Source organism: Equus caballus, chromosome 19 (genome assembly GCF_041296265.1).
Source record: "Equus caballus isolate H_3958 breed thoroughbred chromosome 19, TB-T2T, whole genome shotgun sequence".
Lineage (NCBI taxonomy): Eukaryota > Metazoa > Chordata > Mammalia > Perissodactyla > Equidae > Equus > Equus caballus.
In genome coordinates, this window is record NC_091702.1 from 4,193,199 (window position 1) to 4,212,570 (window position 19,372).

At 38.4% G+C, this 19,372-nt stretch overlaps 1 protein-coding gene across 25 annotated transcripts in view; it reads left to right on the forward strand.

Moving 5' to 3' along the window:
• Positions 1-19,372, forward strand: part of IFT80 (intraflagellar transport 80) — a 139,727-nt gene that overhangs the window by 43,259 nt on the left and 77,096 nt on the right. For 23 of the 25 annotated variants that reach the window (XM_014739573.3, XM_023623212.2, XM_070243024.1 and 20 more), the window contains 2 exons: positions 1,574-1,663; positions 2,407-2,544. In XM_014739573.3, the coding sequence (XP_014595059.1) occupies positions 1,574-1,663; positions 2,407-2,544 (228 nt within the window). Of the gene's footprint in view, positions 1-1,573; positions 1,664-2,406; positions 2,545-16,244; positions 16,262-17,494; positions 17,595-19,372 lie in introns of all 25 variants that reach the window. The other 2 variants (XM_070243016.1, XM_070243019.1) reach the window with 1 other exon arrangement.

Consider the following 19,372-nt stretch of genomic DNA (forward strand, 5'->3'; position numbering starts at 1 on the left):
AGGCTTAATTAATTCCTGCTTGTAGAATACAGTCCGGAAGTGTGCACTTCATTTCCCTTAGAGCTCTAGGGGCTCTTCCAGGGATCCAGAACTTGGCTTTATAGCGAGGGGGCCTGTGTTTGTTTATCCATTCAGTGAGGATGGAGTGCATACTTACTATAGCCCAGGCTCTGTGCTAGGTGTGAGATGTTCAAAGTGAACATGAAGGCAGAACATAGTTCCTGCCTTCAAGGAGTTGCTTGTTCAAAGGATTTCACAAAATGCTTGATACATTGGGAAATAACTGAAAACTGTCTACGCATTATATGTAATATGTAAATATGTGTAATATATAAATTGATATCCTAAATTATACTGTAAGGAAAATTTAAATCATGTTTTGTTCCTAACTTTTGAATATCTAAAAATTTATTTTTGTAGCTTTAAAATGAAAGTCTTGAGAATCTCTGTGTACATGTATCCATATATATCTGTATTTATATCTATATATTGTTATGTTTGTCCTTGCAGTTTATTTCAGGACATTGGATTAATTTGACGTTAAACCGTGAGAATTATTGCTTTTTACGTATATTATCAAAACATTTGTTTTTGAGACTGTATATTTTTATATAACTTGAATAAAGCAAGCTATGAATTATTGCTTATTCTTAGAGCTTATTTGACTCTAATTTACTATTTTATTCTACATACATTTAGAACAGTAGGTTGGGAAGGGTCTATAGAGAGAACCCTTAAAATCTGTCAGTCTTTGATATGAAGTTAATTGGCCCAGACATTAAAGTGTATTTTATAGTCTTCAAGAAAAATTAATTCTTTTTCATTTATATTATTCTGCCTAAACATGGTGAAAGATAGCTTTTAATTACATGTGTGGTAATAGTTAATTGAGCACATGAATTATATTTAAGAGGAAGGAGACATCCATGCTTACTTTCTAGGTTGCCAATTTCTGGGTGACTCATATGTACACATATATGTATGCATTCTATATATGTGTAGAATATATGCATAGCTGTGGAAAACAACCTTTTGTTATATGGTAAATGCAACAGAAGGTTTTCAGAGTAGTTCGGTGACTACTCCAGAGACATGAAGGTAAAGAGAATGGAGTACTAAAGAAGATGTTCGTTTAGTAGAAGTTTTAAAAAAAGAAAAGAATTAGGAAACAAGAATGAACGCAGTATCAGTAATGGGACCAAGTGTACAAAGGAGAGCAAGATTGGGATTCAACTAAGTTTTGGAATACGTAACACATTCATTCCAGTGTTATCCCACAAATGTCAGGCTTGACATAGTCCAACAGCAAGTCAGTTTCCGTCTGGAGTCCAGGCGACCAAGGAAATTTATAAGGATGTAAGCTATGTAGTCGATGTCGTAGTATTTAGTGCTTTCATTAGTTAAAATAGAAATGAAACAAGCAAATGAAGTTATGCATAATGGCTGTGAGAGGATAGGAATCTCCAAGGAGGGGACAAGAGAATCATTAGAAAGAGGCAAAATGTCTGCTCTTATAAAAAATGTTTTTCAGTGCTCTTTATGTTATAATTAATGTCTTATTTTTTTCTCATAGTGGAAAGCTCATGATGGCATTATTTTAAAAGTAGATTGGAACTCAGTTAATGATCTAATTTTATCTGCTGGTGAAGACTGTAAATATAAGGTATGTAATGTTTGAATTTGTCACTTGGTTGAAAGAATCAAATTTAGGTGTAAAGTACTAGCATGTAAGAATATTCTTTTACTCCTTCACTTTAGCCATGACTTTTAACTCTAATAATTTAGCAAATTGTTATTTGATAATTTTAAGTGGTATTTTAAAGTGTTGATGTTCTCATTGGCCTATCTTGTAGACCTATAGAACTTGATTTAGTGAGTAGCAACATAAATACAACTCCTAGTTTTAGTGACTATTTAAATCAACTCAATTTAAATTTTTAAAAATCAACCTTTCTGGTTTATTAAACGTTGATCAGCTTCAGACTAAAATAATTTGTGAGGAAGAAGAAGATTTAATGTAACTATAGTTGGAGGAAATTTAATTGAAATAAGTACTTTTAGGGAAAGTTGATAGAGCACTTATTGGGCAAAAGAATTTAGGCAAAAAGCTAGACATCTCAAAACTTTATTATTAAATTTAAAAGGGCTTAAAATGGGTAGGTTTTATGATTAGTCAAAGATTTAGTAAAATCTGGAAATTATCACAATGTTATAAAATATTTTTTGAGATATTTAGATTTCAAGCAATATAGCTTTTTTCCTGCTTGTGTGATAATAAAGACATTTAATTGCTAATGTTATAAAGTGATGATTTCCAGACCTTTACTTGATAACTTATTAGAAGACAGGCTTGTTTGTAATAATGTGGTGACTGTTATAAAGGTGTTTTAAAATCTGTTTTTGCAGGTGTGGGACAGTGACGGTCGCCCTCTGTACAGCTCACAGCCTCATGAGCACCCCATTACCTCAGTTGCCTGGGCCCCAGATGGAGAATTATTTGCTGTTGGATCATTTCATACTTTACGCTTGTGTGATAAAACTGGGGTAAGTTAGGGGCTGGCCCCGTGGCCGAGTGGTTAAGTTCGCGCGCTCCGCTGCAGGCGGCCCAGTGTTTCGTCGGTTCGAATCCTGGGTGCGGACATGGCACTGCTCGTCAGACCACACTGAGGCAGCGTCCCACATGCCACAACTAGAGGAACCCACAACGAAGAATACACAACTATGTACCGGGGGGCTTTGGGGAGAAAAAGGAAAAAATAAAATCTTTAAAAAAAAAAAAAAAACTGGGGTAAGTTACACTGGTGAGCAGTCACAGATGTGCTGTCCTAAATGGTGGCATGCACAACACACCTGTATCTCAATCTTTAAAAGCATTTTCAGTGAATACACTTGATTGCGTCTTTCTGATTTGTCTTCTGGTGTACTGGTATACTGGTTCAGTCAATTCCAGATTTATGGGGCCATACAAACTCTTTAAGTTCAATTTGAAGAAGAGGTTTGTTCTCTACTATTTGTCTTCCTGGAAATACTTATTTTAAGCATGATTGTGAAAGATGGTGAAGTAGTTAAAGTATTAAAATTTATGCCCAATCAATATGGAAAGTTCAGTTTTAAACTTTTTTTAATTGTCAATATGTTTCATACAAAAATTTTGGTTGCATATTTTTGGTAAGGAATTGGTAGTAAATTTTAAAAATAGTCATTTAAAAACCAGAGTCCTTTGGTTTTTGTCAAGAATTCATGTTTGAATATGTGTGAGACTTTTTCCTCCCAAGAGAATAAGCGCTCCTTCATACAGATTCTGTTTACACCTTCTGCAGACAGCCCAGCTCAGTGCATTTACGCCCTGTGCTTGAAGAACGAGTGCTTTCCTCGAAGTGCTTCAGAAGCAGCAGCGTTATATGAGTGGGCTGTTCCATACCATTCCCAGCTGGGAGGAAATCACATCATTGTTCTGTGACTTGTATTCCTCAAAAAATAAGGCAGTTAACTTAGCATTTTTAGAGCTTTATAAGTGATCTGTTAAGTGTTCTGGTTAGTTGTTTTCTGTCACATAAAATATAAAGTCCTCTGCTTGACTTAGAAGCTCTCTGAAACCTGGTGCCATAAAATCCATTCAGTCCCCTCCCCAGCTCCCTGGTTTGTACCTGTGCTCGGTGAGGCTCATGAGTCATCTCTGCCCTTCACCAGTGTCCTCACTCATCTTCTCCTTCTATGGAATGCTCTCACCTCTGTCTTAAACTCACTTGAGTTCTGCTTATTCTTTAAGGCCATCCAGTGTTTGACTTCCTTGCATGATACCCTCCATAGACAATCTAAAATTTCTTTACCTATTGTTCCAATTTCCTCTCATCTAGGTCTCTTTTTTTAGTTATAGTGTCAGGATGTTAGATCAGATCATCCTATTTTCATTTAGTTTTCTATCAGTGATTCTAACTCTATAGAATCTGTACTCTCATTTTCACAATGTATTCTGCTCTGACATTGTCCATTTTAGTTTTATATATATTATTTTTGACTCTCTCGATAGTTTATAAGATCCCGTAGCTTAATGATTCTCTATTATCTATACAACACAGTAGATACTGAATAATTCGCTAAGTCAATTTAAGCATAATAATTTTAATTTTCCATTTTGATGAAAATATTTCAAAATTTGAAAAACTTGGGGAATTGAATTGATCTGAATAACTGAATTAAAAAGTTACTGAATTAAAGATTTAAACACCAAACCTATTTTTAGAATGTTAACTATTCTGGAAAGTAAACTTTCTAAAAGGATTTTGCTTTTACCTTCAACTGAATATATTATAATAATTTTTTAAGGACTTGAGATTAAAATTTTAAATATATTTTCTTTTATTCAATAGTCATTAAGTATATACTACTCATCAGAGGATATTTTAGAAACAGTAGATGGACAGATTTTCACCCAAGTTGTTGACAGTCTAGTGGAGAATCAGACTCTGAGCCTTAGAGCACAGTGTGACAAGTGCTGTACAGGAAGTGTTTTGTGCGAGCACTGTGAAGGTGTGGCAACGCTGCACTCTGCCTGTGGGACACTGATTGGAGAGCTGAGGCTGTAGAATTAGTAGTTCTCCAAGGAGACAAGTTGGGGGAAGAGAGTTGTAGGCAAAAGGAACCTCCTGTGCATCAAAGTATGGTGCTTTTTGTGCAGTGTTAATAAGATTTTGCATGAGATAATACCAAGAGATAATACAGAAAAGATATTCTCAGACAAGATCTGTGTTTGCCCTGTATGAGAGTATAGGTTTTAATTTTTCTTTTTTTTTTGAGGAAGATTAGCCCTGAGCTAACATTTGTTGCCAATCCTCCTCCTTTTGCTGAGGAAGACTGGCCCTGAGCTAACATCCGTGCCTATCTTCCTCTACTTTATGTGTGGGATGCCTGCCACAGCATGGCTTGACAAGTGGGTGCCATGTCTGCACCCAGGATCTGAACCAGCAAACCCTGGGCTGCTAAAGAGGAACATGCAAACTTAACTGCTGCGTCACTGGGCCGGCCCCAGGTTTTAATATTTTAAGAATATTAAATAAGGGGGTTGAGGTGAGGGGGGTTGAGCTCTTGGTCCCCCTCTCCACCAGCAACCAGAAAAGCTCTACATTAATCAGGTTTACTATTTGAGCTTCCAATGTAAGATGTCTTTTCTTTTCTTTTCTTTTCTTTTTCTGGTGAGGAAGATTGGCCCTGAGCTAATGTCTGTTGCCCATCTTCCTCTTTTTGCTTGAGGAAAACAGTTGCTGAGCTAACATCCGTGTCAATCCTACACTATTTTTTATGTGGGATGCTGTCACAGCATGGCCTGATGAGCAGTGTGTAGGTCTGTAGCCAGGATCTGAACCTGTGAACCTTGAGCTGCTGAAGTGGAGCGTGCAAACTTAACCACTATGCCACTGGGTGGGCCTCAAGATTTCTTTTTAACAGCTAAAACAATGAAGATGGAAAACCAGTATGTTAGTCAGCAGAGAGCCATGGGTGGTGGGTAGTAACATGGTAATATTCAAATATTGGAAATATTGCTTTGATATTAAAGGAACAGTGATGCAGGAGAGGGAACAGAACATGCAAAGGCAAGGAATTAAAGTCTGTTAGAAAAATTAAAAGTTCAGTATGGCTGTAGTAGTTTGGATTTTATTCTTAGGATAGTGGTGAGCCACTGATCCGTTTTCAGTAGTGACCTTATTGGATCTGACATTTTTAGGGGAGTGACCCTGAACTCAGCAGGCAGGATGGATGAGAGAGGGCTAGACTGGAGGCAGGCTGGCTAATGAGAGGCTGTTGCAGTAGGACAAGAAAATGATATTGGCCTGAATAATAGGGAATAGCAGTGGGAATGGAAAGAAGTGGACAGGTTCAGGAGATAAATTCTTGCACTAAAAAGTGGGAAGAGTCAAGAATAATTACCTGGATTTCAATTTAGTACCTTACTATCTGGGTGCCAGCCTGAGGATAACATCCTCTTATAATGTGGTGTAATTTGCACTGGTTTTGTGTGATATAATTTATTAGATCCTTGTGCAATCATGACAAAAATAAATCAAGTTACCTACGTTTTAGCATTCGTAGGTGTCCCTGGGTCTTGCTAAATGCATTTCTTGGCCTGCATTTGCAATGTGATGAATTAAAATCTCAGGAGAATGGCGCATGGGGAGTTGTATTTTTAAGTTCCCTGTTATCTTTATGAGGTGGTTTGTCATGCCACGCTTGAAGGACACTTAAATAAAACCTGTGAGGTGTTTGCTATTCCTGCTGAACTCTGAAAATGGTAATGCTTGCCCTACTGTAGAAAAAATACTTTAATTTTAGAAATGAAATAGTAAATGATAATGAAAGTGGTTCCAAAAGGGTAGTCTAATTGAAAATATTAAGTTTTAAAAAAAATCTCACGTAATTTATTCTTCTGATTCTTTCTTAGCATCTACTTCATTTAAAATTATTTCGAGGATATAGGGACCGGCCCTGTGGCTGAGTGGTTAAGTTCACGTGCTCTGCATCAGCAGCCCAGGGTTTCCCTGGTTCAGATCCTGGGTGCGGACATGGCACCACTCGTCAGGCCACGGTGAGGTGGCATCCCACATGCCACAACTAGAAGGACCCCCAACTGAAATATACAACTATGTACTGGGGGGAGTTGGGCAGAAAAGGAGGAAAAAAAAAAGATTGGCAACAGTTAGCTCAGGTGCCAATCTTTAAAAAAAATTAAAAAAAATATTTTGAGGATATAATTCTTTTTGTCTCTCATAATCTGTAACTAAAAGTTGTATAATTAATAGTAGTAATCATTTATCCAGGGCCATATTTTGTGGCAGAATTTCAGTATTGTTATAAGAATCTAGTCCTCAGGAATGATCTATGTCCTATCGTTTTGCTACAGGAAGAATGTTTATAGTATCTGAATAATGTGTGCAATGATATTGTCTCTTAATTTCCTAAATTGATTGTTTCAGAATAACTAGTTATAAATACTATTGGAGTATTTACAGTCATTGAATTATCAATCGATTTTTTTGTTTCATTTCTGCCTTGTATATTTTCACAGAAAAAATCAGAAACTCTTTCATCTGATTGTTTCTTTTTGCATGATTTTTATTAACTGTATCATATTTCCCTTTATGTGATTATCATTTAGATTTTGTGAGTTATTTGAATCCACTAGGTTCTTTTTATTCCTAGATATATATATATATATGTAGAGAGAGATTTGTTCAAACCTTTCTGGAGGATAATTTGACATTATGTATCAAAAACCCAAGAAATAAATTTACATATACCTTCACCCAGCAATTCCAGTTCTAGGAATTTATCCTACAGAAATAATAGGAAAAAGAATTCTCAGTGAAGTGTTATTTATAATTTAACAAATGAAAAGCAATCTAAATCTCCAATAACAGGACATTATTTAACTTAATTAGGGAATATGACTCTTATAATGAATTATCATGTAGTGATTAAAAATGATAATCTACTTTCATAATGCCATAAAAAGATTTTTAAGATATGTAGTCAGAAGAAAAAAATATTTACAAATTCTATGCATAGGATGATCCTATTTGTATAAAAATGTGTGTGTCTATATATATGAATGGAAAAATAGTCTGACAATATAACACATTTTAACAATGGTTGTCTCTGGGGTTTGAAGTGTTAGGTGATTTTTTTTTCTTTTTTGCATAGCTACATTTTCTAAAATTTTCAAATCAAAGAACATGCTTTGTATAATTTTTGAAGAGAAAAAACTAGATTTATTCTTACAAAGGGCTCCTGGACCCAATTCCTCTGTATGTGTGTGTGTGTGTGTGTGTGTGTGTGTGTGTAGCCTTCCCTGGGCTCCTGGACCCAATTCCTGTGTGTGTGTGTGTGTGTGTGTGTGTGTGTGTAGCCTTCCCCGGGCTCCTGGACCCAATTCCTGTGTGTGTGTGTGTGTGTGTGTGTGTAGCCTTCCCTGGGCTCCTGGACCCAATTCCTGTGTGTGTGTGTGTGTGTGTGTGTGTGTGTGTAGCCTTCCCCAGGCTCCTGGACCCAATTCCTGTGTGTGTGTGTGTGTGTGTGTGTGTAGCCTTCCCCAGGCTCCTGGACCCAATTCCTGTGTGTGTGTGTGTGTGTGTGTGTGTGTGTGTAGCCTTCCCCGGGCTCCTGGACCCAATTCCTGTGTGTGTGTGTGTGTGTGTGTGTGTGTGTGTGTGTGTAGCCTTCCCCACACCAACACGCAGTTCTTGGATGCTAGCAGGATGTCCTATAATTCAGCTCACTTCTGACCCTGTCTACCTGGAGATAGAATCAGATGCTACAGGTAAAGGGCTCAGCCGAACAAGACTGCCCTCCACTTTAGACACAAGTTGCAAGTGCAGGTTGTTACCTATGCATCTGACCGACTAGCTACAAACTGGAGGTTCTACTGACCCCTCCAACTCAGGATGCCAGTCGCGAGTCTAGGTTGTTAGCTGTACTGCTGACCCACTGGCTGTCAAATCAGAGGTTCCCATGACTGACTCCTCATGGTCAATTAATTTTCTAGAATGGCTCACAGAACTCAAGAAAACCCCTTTACTCACTAGATTACTGATTTACTACAAAGGATATTAAAGGATACAAATCAATAGCCAGATGAAGAGATACATAGGGCAAGATCCCAAACAAAGGAGCTTCTGTCGTCATGGAGCTTGGGGAATGGTGGCACGTGGAAGTGTTCTGACTCCCCAGTGTCAAAGCTCTCCGAAAAAGGCTGACAGGCTGCCCTCTTGGGTTTTTATGGAGGCTTCATTACGTAGTCATGATTGATTCAATCGCTCACCGTTGGCAAGTGATTCAACCTCAAGCGCCCATCCCCGTCCTGGAAATCAGGGGGGGGGGCTGAAAGTTCAACCCTCCAACCACAGGTTGGCTCCACTGGCACCCAGCCCCATCCTCAGGTGCTTTCCAAAAGTCACCTCATTCACGTAACAAAGGACACCTTTATCACTCTCAATGCTTAGGAAACTCCAAGGGTTTTAGGAGCTGTGAGCCTAGAACTGTGGACAAAGACCAAATATATATGAAAAATATATTTTGGCCATCTGAATGACCAAATATATATTTCTTATAAATCACAATATTGCAAATCTTTAATTTTATTTTGCTTGCAGAATCCATTGGATTCTCTAATTATGTAATTCAGCCTTCTTTCCTTTTTTTAAAATATTGTTTTTTGAAGCTATTTAATTCTTTTAGATTTATATATAAGTTAAAACATGGAAAATTATTTTTAAGGTGATATCGAACATGTACATCTTTATTGGGGAATAATTCTATTCAGTAAGATATAAATGTTATAAGCATTTTGAGTCAAAAACAAATTACTTGTATAAGTACTTTCTGCACATCTTTTAAAAAAATGCCCTGCAGACATTGCCCTTGTGGAGTTTACTTTCTTGTTGCTAAGACAGATATTAAATGATTAGTTACACACTCGGTTATTTAATTACGCTTGTAATAAATTTTACAAGGAGGTACAGGCAGCTCCCAGTAATGAGCACTAACTTTTGGGAGGCTCAAGGCAGGTTAACATGATGGAAGGTAAGAAGGGCAATGCTTAATTCTGCACCTTTTTTACTAACCAAGTAAGTGGTTTCAATTTAGAGTGGAAAATTTAAGTCAGCTGTGCTGGATGCTTTTCTCACACAATTGTTTTTCTCTTGAAAAAGCCTGCTAAGGCTTCTTTTAAGAAGTACATGTTCTCTTCAGCATGGAAATGTCACTCTTCAGTGTAGCTCCTTGTTTCTTTTTGTTTCTCTCATATCTAACTTAAAGTTTATAATTAATGGTAGTAATCATTTATCCAGGGCCAGACTTTTTGGAAGAATTTCTACGTTAGATATTATAAGAATCTGGTCCTCAGAAGGATCTATATCCTAGCATTTGCTACAAATTTATCAGATATCTATTTTGAGAGCTCTTCACAAATTTTTAGTTGAGTGCAATGTTTCCTAATCAACATTTTATTTAAAATTCTTATCTAGGCTTCCTTGACAGAAATTGGATAGTAATTTTTATAATATTAGCTTTAAAGAATAATATTGGTGTAAACTTTCAGGTTATCTGTGAAATATTAAGCTGAGAAAAATGTGATTTTTAAACTTTTTCTTTTTTTTGGAGATTGGCACCTGAGCTAACAACTGTTGCCAATCTTTTTTTTTTCCTGCTTTTTCTCCCCAAATCACCCCAGTACACAGTAGCATATTTTTTTTTTCAGTTGTGAGTTCTAGTTGGGCTGTGTGGGACACCACCTCAGCATGGCCTGATGAGCCATGCCATGTCCGTGCCCAGGATCTCAACCGGTGAAACCACGTGCTGCCAAAGTGGAGTGCATGAACTTAACCACTCAGTAACAGGGCTGGCCCCTGCAAACATTTTCTTTTAATGTTTTTCAAGAAGTATTTCTAGTGGGGGAAAAAAAGCTCAAATGCTTGAATGCTGTTAATAATAGATTAGGTTTTGGTTTGAATGCATTCTTACTATGCAAATATGTAACTAGACTGATGGCAGGAATATTTGAAAAAGTAGAAATTTTACATTTTTGTATAGGTACGTTACTTCAGCTCAGTTGTTATACAATAAATCTAATATTCCCATTAACTTTCATCATAAAATTGAATTCTTTTTTGAAGACCCTCACTAAGCTGATATGAAACTCTGGTTCCTATGACATCTTCTATTTAAGCAGGCAATTACCTGTATTGGTTCAGAACTCACGCCCTGACTAACTTTTGTGGACTGTGGTTTAAATATCAATTGCATTTTCAAAGTCGTTGCAGCAGGATTCTGGTCTGCCCTGCTTGTTTTCAGCCCAGAGGCAAACTTGAAACCTAGGTAGTATTCCACACTGCAGTTCCGCTGTCTTGGTTTTACTGTGTTGATTCTAGTCATTTGCGTGTATGGGCTGCTTGATGGTGTTTCAAAGACTTCATACATAGACTTAAAGAATACCTTTCTCCAGTTCCCTCCTCTCCACAGTCCTACCTCAACTCTTCTTGAGAGGGAGTTGGGTGCTGCCTCTTTGCTGTCATTAGTGCAGATCCAGGGATGGTAGGCAGGGCCCCACTTGGCAGTCTTCGCAGTGTTCGTTGGGGAGGCCACTGCTTTACTGTATTGCGTGGCTGGAGTGTCCAAGAGGGCTCTGCCTCAGTCGCTATGGCACCATGCGGGAGTGGGAGGAGTGCCACCTCTGCGCAGCTGAGTGCAGAGTGGGAACACTCCAGAGGGCTCCATCCCGCTGTATCCACAGCTGCAGTACCTAGTGGGGAGAATGCACGGCTTCTCGAGTGGTGTGTGCCTGGAGGAGGGTAGTTATGTCAAAAGGGTTCCATCTTCTAGGGCACCCCTTCTACCCAGTCCTTTGCGAGAGAGAAGGGGCATTACTTGGTGCTCATTTTGTCTCACATACTCCTTAGAGTTAATGTTATACCATTTCATGTAAAATATAAGAATCTTGCATCCATATAGTTCCATTTACCCACCTCTCCTTTATGCTATAATTGTCCTAAATATTATATCTATCACATATAATTTTTATTTTAAAAAGTCCTATTTATTTTCAAGACATTAAGAGGAGAAAAGGTAATCTTTTATGTTTACCTACATGTTTAACGTTTCTAGTGCCCTTCTTTTCTTCCTGAAGATCTTGATTTCCGACTGATATAACTTTCCTTCAGCCTAAAAATCTTCCTTTAGGCATATCTTGTAGTATACATCTGCTAGTGATGAATTTTCCTACCTTTTGTTTGTCTGAAAATATCTATTTCCTCTTTATTCTTCACTGGATTTAGAATTCTGGGTTGACAGTTTTTTCTTTTCTTTTCTTCTCTTTCTTTCTTTCAGCATTTTAAAGATATTGTCCCACTGTCTTTTGGTCTTTATTGTTTCTGATGAGAAGTAAGTGACTGTCTGTGTCATTGCTCTCCTGAATGTGAAGTGGCGTTTACCTCTGGCTGCTTTGCAGATTTTCTTTTCTTTGGTTTCCAGCACTTGGATAGTGTCTGATTTTCTTTGTATTTGTCTTGTTTGGGGTTCCCTACACTTCTTGAATACGTAAATTTATGATTTCACCAAACTTGGGGAAATTTTAGCCATTATGTTTTCAAGTAGTTTTTTCTGCCTCATTCTCTCTTCCTTTCCCTACGGGAAGTCCAATTATAATTTTTTTAGACTTTTGATATTGTCCCACAAGTCAGCAAGGCTCTATTCATATTTCTTCAATCTTTTTTCCCTCAGATTTCTAACTGGATAATGTTTGTTGATCTATCTTCATGTTTACCAATTCTTTCATTTGTTGTTTCCAATCTTCCTGTAATTCCATCCAGTGAATTTTAATTTCAGATATTGTGTTTTCAATTCTAGAATTTCCATTTGGTTATTTTTTTCATAGTTCCTATTTCTCTACTGATTTTTTCTCTGTTACTGTATGTTCAAAAACATACTCAATTATGGCCTTGGTTATAATAGCTGCCTTTAAAATCGTTGTCAGCTAATTTTAGCATCTTGTCATCGATTACCTTTTCTCTTGTGCCATTTTTCTTGTGTCTTTGTATAACTAGTAATTTTGAATTGTATTCTGAACATTGTGGATAATACATAGTAGAGACTCTAGACTCTCTTATGTTTCTCTAAAGAGTACTGATTTTTCTGTGTGTGTTAACAGGGTGTCAACTTGGCTGAACTCAAACGTTAGGCTCTGTCTCCCCTGTGGTGTAAAGATGAAATCTCTATGACTTTTTCTTTCTGGAGTTTTCTCCTCATTTCCAGCTGTTGTGGTCACCCTGAACTTTCCTCTGAGTCCTTTCCTGGTGACAATAGGTTTCTCTCTCAGCTTTAGCCATCATGCTTGGCACCAAGGAGGGCCTGCTCTCAGCCAAAAGGTTGTTGTAAAAAAAATGGAAGTTTACTCAATACTCTTCCCTTTTTTTCAACCATTCCCTTCAAGTTTCTGCCTACTGTTTTTGAACAGCAGTATTGAGATATAATTCACATACTATACATTTTACCCATTTAAAGTGTACAATTCACTGTTTTTTAGTGTATTCATGGAGTTGTGCAACCAACACCATGCTCTTAAGTTTTAGAACATTTTCCTCTCCTCTAAAAGGAATCAGATACTCAGTTATTGTCAACCCATATTTCTCCCTACCCCAGTCCCATCCCCTGGCAACCACTAATCTCCTTTCTTTTTCTATTCTGGCCATGTCATATAAATGGAATAATACCTTATTTGGCCTTTTGTGACAGGTTTCTTTTACTTAGCATGTTTTCAAGGGTCATCACTGTTGTATCATTTATCAATAGTTCATTCCTTTTTATGGGTAAATAATATTCTATTATATGAATATAACACATTTTGTTTATCTATTCATCAGTTGATAGACATTTGGGTTGTTCCAAATTTTGGTAATTATGAGTAATGCTGCCATGAATGTGGATAAGTTGTTGTGTGGGCATGTTTTCATTTCTCTTAGGTATATACTTAGGAGTAGAATTGCTGGGTTAAATAGTAACTCTTATCTTTAACTTTTTGAGGAATTGCCAAACTGTTTTCTAAAGTGGCTATCTGCCTGCTTTTGATTGCTCTCCAGTCTTCAATTAGTTGTTTTATTTTGTCTGGAGTGAATAAGTATTATTTCTGAAAAGTCTGGTCTGATAGCAGCTGTTCTGCCATTATAATTTTTAACATTGCAAAAGTTTATTTAAAATAATTCATTATGAGTTTTTGAAAATGAGGTCTGCACACTTGAAAACTATGCTGACTACTGCAGTGGTTCTCAGGGTGGAGTAGAGTGAGAGAGCAGCTTGGTGGGACCAGGGGTGACAATATGGACCATGTTTTCAAAAAACTATGGTTGTGCTTTTTGACCTGTCTGGAGATTCCCTGAGGAACTGGCACAGAAGACTGTCTTTGTTTTGCCTCCTTTGGAAATCGCTCAGAGCTGGAGAGGCTTGCCAGGTGACATCTGTTGAAAGCGCGTAAAGACATGCTACCCACAGCAGCTTAGGGTAGGGAATGGTGGATGGGGCAAGCAGCAGATGGATCGAAAAGCTTGGGAAGGAGGAGGCTTAGGAGGAAGACACATGGAAAAAGAAGGACTTTGATGGGCTCTCACATCTCCTGAGGAATCCGAAGTGCAACACACATACCCAGGGCCAGACACATGCTCAGGAAAGACTTGAGAGGATGCTAGGCTTGTGTCCCTGGCAGATCCTTGGGCTCTGCACAAGCAGGAGATGAAGGCAAGGCAGCATTGTAGGCGGCCTAGCTGGGTGCTGAAGGAGTGCCCCAGCTCAGAGCCAAATCGCAAAGAGTAGGAGAGTATTTTTTTTCCTTTCTTTTTGGCTCTGTCAGGTTACTAGCTGACCACTGAGATAATGGAATGAAGACTTCAGTGACTGCACATGATGAAAGGAACAGTCTTTGCAAAACTAGTTTGGAAAAGCCACTAAATAAACAAATCACTGCAGCCCTCAAAAAGTAAAACAAGAAACCCTCGGGGCAGGGGTGGAGGGTGGGGTGGGGTAAGACTCTGATATTCAGAGTTACCACAGTATAATAGCCAAAGCATCCATGTCTCACCAAAAAATTACAAGGCATACAACGAGGCGGAAAAGTATGGCCCAGTTACAGGGAAAAAAGAAAGAAACCACCCCTGAGGAAGCCCAGCATTGGGCTTGTTAGACAGACTTTAAATCAGAGGTCTTAAATATGCTCAAAGAGCTAAAGGAACCATAGAGAAACAACTAAAGGGCACCAAGAGAACAGGTCTCAACAAATAGATGATATCAATAAAGAGATAGAGGTTACAAAAAGGGACCAAATAGAAAATCTTGAACTGAAAAAAGTGAGCAAAGGATAAAAGAAGTGTATTGTAAATATCCCCAGAGCCCAAAGATAGTGTTCAGTCTCTGCATTAATGAGTTTCATGCAAATAAAAATCACAGTGTTACGGGGGGCTGGCCCCGTGGCCGAGTGGTTAAGTTCGCGCGCTCCGCTGCAGGCGGCCCAGTGTTTCGTCGGTTCGAATCCTGGGCACGGACATGGCACTGCTCGTCAGACCACGCTGAGGCAGCGTCCCACATGCCACAACTAGAGGAACCCACAACGAAGAATACACAACTATGTACCGGGGGGCTTTGGGGAGAAAAAGGAAAAAATAAAATCTTTAAAAAAAAAAAAAAAATCACAGTGTTATGCCATTTCCCACACATCAGAAAATGAGAACGTGGGCTTCCTCATAAAGCATTGAAGGGGGCATTACCTGGTACAACTTTTCTCAAGTATAACTTGAAACTTTTGAAACAGCTATTATACTTTCAAGGAAGCTTAAAACTGCTTTGTAGGAGGCTGACCCGGTGGCGCAGCAGTTCACACCTTCCGCTTCTCGGCAGCCTGGGGTTCGCCGGTTCGGATCCCGGGTGTGGACATGGCACCGCTTGGCAAAAGCCATGCTGTGGTAGGCATCCCATGTATAAAGTAGAGGAAGATGGGCACGGATGTGAGCTCAGGGCCAGTCTTCCTCAGCAAAAAGAGGAGGATTGGCAGTAGTTAGCTCAGGGCTAATCTTCCTCAAAAACGAAACAAAACAAAACTGCATTGCATATTCATTTGTTCATTTATTTTAATATTCATTAATTATTTTACAAACATTTATTGAGAGTCCATTGTGTGCTAGGCCCTTGCCCTGGATGTTACAGATGCAGCAGTAAACAAAATAAATTCCCTGCTCTTGAGAGTTTTCATTCAAGCAGATGAAAGACTACACACAAACGAATAAACAAAATCAATATAAAATATGTTAAGTGGTAATAAATGCTATAAAAAAACAAAGTTGGGTAAGAGAGTTGGCATTATTTTAGATGAGATGGTCAGGGAGTATCAGATACAAACTAAACGTACATTATTAAGGGGTTAGTAAAATAAATTATGGTAAAAGTAAATTATGGAATAAACCTTAAAAGCCAAATACCTTAATTTTTCTCTAGATTCCATAGTAAATTTTATTTTTACTTTTGTTTTTTAAGAAATGCACAATTCAAATATATAAAACTTTCAAATTAAAATAGTATAAATGAATATACAGATGTATTAATGAATTGCATTATATTACATTAAATGGAACAGCATTCAAGGGAAAAGATCTGAACATATAAGGTACTTTTGGCCAGATTTTGAATTAACTGACCTTGTTGCTTTTATTTATCTGCAGGTGGTGCTATTGCTTGTGTAAGAGAGAACTTTCGTGCAGTCGCATTTTCTCTGTTCGTGAATGTTTGCTTAGTCCTTCTAATAAAAAGCTTCTCTCTGTTCATTCGTTCTTCCATTTAATTAACATGATTGTGATGCTTCGTCATGTGCAGTGACTGGTCTTCCTATTACATGTAACTTTTCATTGTTGATTAGATATGTAACACATGATTTGACAGCCTGCAATTTGCTAATTCCTGGCACGTGAGAAAGAATATTGATCTTAAAAATCGTTAGTGTGCCTTAAAGAAATATAAGAAACTTTGCATCTATTTTCTCTTTCACCTAAACTTAATTTGTGAATGTACAATTTTATGAATTGAATTCATCCAACTTGGCTAAGGATATATGCTTTTGAGGATCCTTTCAATGTAGTATATTTATATAGGAGTAGTAAAGAGAAGGGAGAGGTTGGCATTTTGGGAGGTACTTTTAAAAGTTGTTACGGTCAAATCATGTTTTTTAGTTTAAATATCTCCTATTTCCCTGTTGGGAGATAATCTGTATGCCTAAGCAATTTGACAGAATACAGGGAAAAAAGGTCTATCCCCTCAAAGGGATGTAATATCCTTTAATAGGTCAACACCTTATAGCTGTATTCTCAGTTGTTCTCTGTATTGTGCTGTCTCGTAGGCTTCTTCATTTTGTTTTATTTTAGTGTAGGAGTAATGCTGGCATGTTTGTAGAGCTCTGGAGTCAAGACTCCAGTGGTGAATTTGCGAAGTGAAAGGCCTCTTCTGGGCCTTCCTGTTCCTCATCTACAAAATAAATGGGCTCGGCTAAGCGACCACCTCTCTCCTTTCCCCTCCACAGTTCTGTGGTGCCTTTTCCACGGCGTTGGAAGTCCTGCTTGCTCCCCACGAGCAGTGTTAGTGTGCTGTCTGTTTTGTTTTTTGATGTTGTTGCACAGGAAGAGGCAGCACTGCACGTGGCGTGCCAGAAAGTGGGAACCCAAGCCGCGCTGGAGAAGCATGTCTCATCCTGCAGCTTCAGCTTGCTCTGCCTTTGATCATAGTTGGGTATAAGTAACAGAAACCGTTAAGCAAAAAGAGGAATTGGTTATAAGATTCGGGGATATCTTCCAGAAGCCAGGGCAAGGACATGGCTAGGCCTCAGGACTCAGAAACTGGAGTGCTAAGGAAACAGAAACTATTCTCCGTGTCTTTTGCCTCTGCTTCTGTCTGCATATCCCTGGTCTTTTTTCTTTCCCAGCAAACTGACTACCCCCATCTGGTTCACTTGCTGGAAAGTGACCAGTGTTAACAGCTCTCAAGTGTACATCTCCTCTGTTCCAGAGAGCAGCCAGACTGAGGTAAGAATCTCAGTCTAATTTGAAACACGCCCAGGGAAGGGGTGGCTGGGCAAGCCTGGGTCAGGGACTCAAGCCTGGTCTAAGCAAATATGTCTCGGCAGGTGAGGCCTGTTGTGTGAACCTGGCTCTCAGGACTCCAACGTAGTAATGGGGGGAGTGCTGGGGAGGGCCAGGCCCTGGAAGGTGGAGGAGAGAGGCAGCCAATGCAGTAGGTTGCCATTTGTGTCTCAAAGCCGCCTTGGCCTAATTCACTGAAAGTTTCAGTCCTCTGAAATTTTCTTTTCTTTTTACACATATAAGTTTCTGCCTTTATCATGAAAATTAGAATTGTATCTTCAGATTTGCTATAAAATCAGCACTGCTGGAAGACATGAAGTATAAACCATAAAGGAAAGGAACTGTGCTTCCTTTACCTTATGAGACCCTGCTGTCCAGAGTGTGGAAACTCGGCAAGCAATACGAAATCAGAGTTCTGTGAAAGAATTAATGTTAATCTTTTTACTTTTTTTTTTTAAGAAAGATTAGCCCTGAACTAACATCTGCTGCCAATTCTCCTCTGTTTGCTGAGGAAGATTGTCCCTGAGCTAACATCTGTGCCATGCCACTGTCCCTCTATTTTATATGTGGGAGGCCACTGCAGCACGGCTTGATGAACAGTGCTGTGTCTGTGCCCGGGATCTGAACTGGCAAACCCTGGGTTTCTGAAGTGGAGCACGCACCCTTAACTGCTGTGCCACTGGGCCGGCCCCAGTATTAATCTTTTTAAAATCAACACCTAACACATAGTAGGTGTTCCAAAAATGTTGCGTTTTGATGGATCATTGTACAGACAAAACATATTGTTTTGGGTTTTAGTGACTGACTTTAATCTGATTCAGGTAGTGTAACTCAATGAGTGACTTACCGTTGCAGCATGTTGATCAGCTCCTCACTAGAACTGATCCATTTAGTCAGCTTGGTTGATGTGTTTGAGAAGGCTAGTTTAAAATTTCTAAATCTTTGGCTTTCAATGTGTTCCTTGGACTTTTTTATTTTTAAAGTTGAGTTTGGTTGAAGTCGTGGTTAAGCTCTGGGAAACAAGGCTTGCGTGAGGACACAGGCGTACTGATTCATTCATTCATTCAACAAATATTCATGTGTGCTAAGTTCTCCATGATACTCTGGCTATTCAAAGAATAACATCCGTGCCTATCCTCTAGGACTAGCTCACCCTCTGTTGAGAGTACTGATTTGTAAATGATAATTAAATAACATAGTTATTTAGTGGCAAAGGTTATAATTGTTGTGGGAGAATAGAGGCGGAATAGAATAATGGTAAATTTTCAGATATGTCTGTACATATTTTGGATGAGACTAAATTGGTGAAAGTAAACTTCCTCTCTTGTTGAATTACTTAAAAATATTAAAAAATCTTTTTTTTAAATGACTAGAGATCATGTTGTTTTTTACTGAGAAGCACAAATTTGAATTTACTTTTTTTCTGATCTCTGTATTTAGAATAGAATTGGCATCTCTAGATGCACATATGCTGAAACCATGCAAAAGCTCGGTTACACATGGGCCGGTCCAGCCATGACTCCATAGGGTGTGCCCTTGTCCCCGCCCTCCACTGTGGAGAGAAGTGGTGCAATTTGCTCTTCTAAAATCTCTCTCAGATTTTCTTCTACTTATAAATACTTCGTAGAACAAGCTCCAGTGTTCACACATTCTGATTGTTCATTGCCAGAGATCCCAATCATGTAGAACATTTTAAATCCTTTATTTTGTTTAAGAAAAGA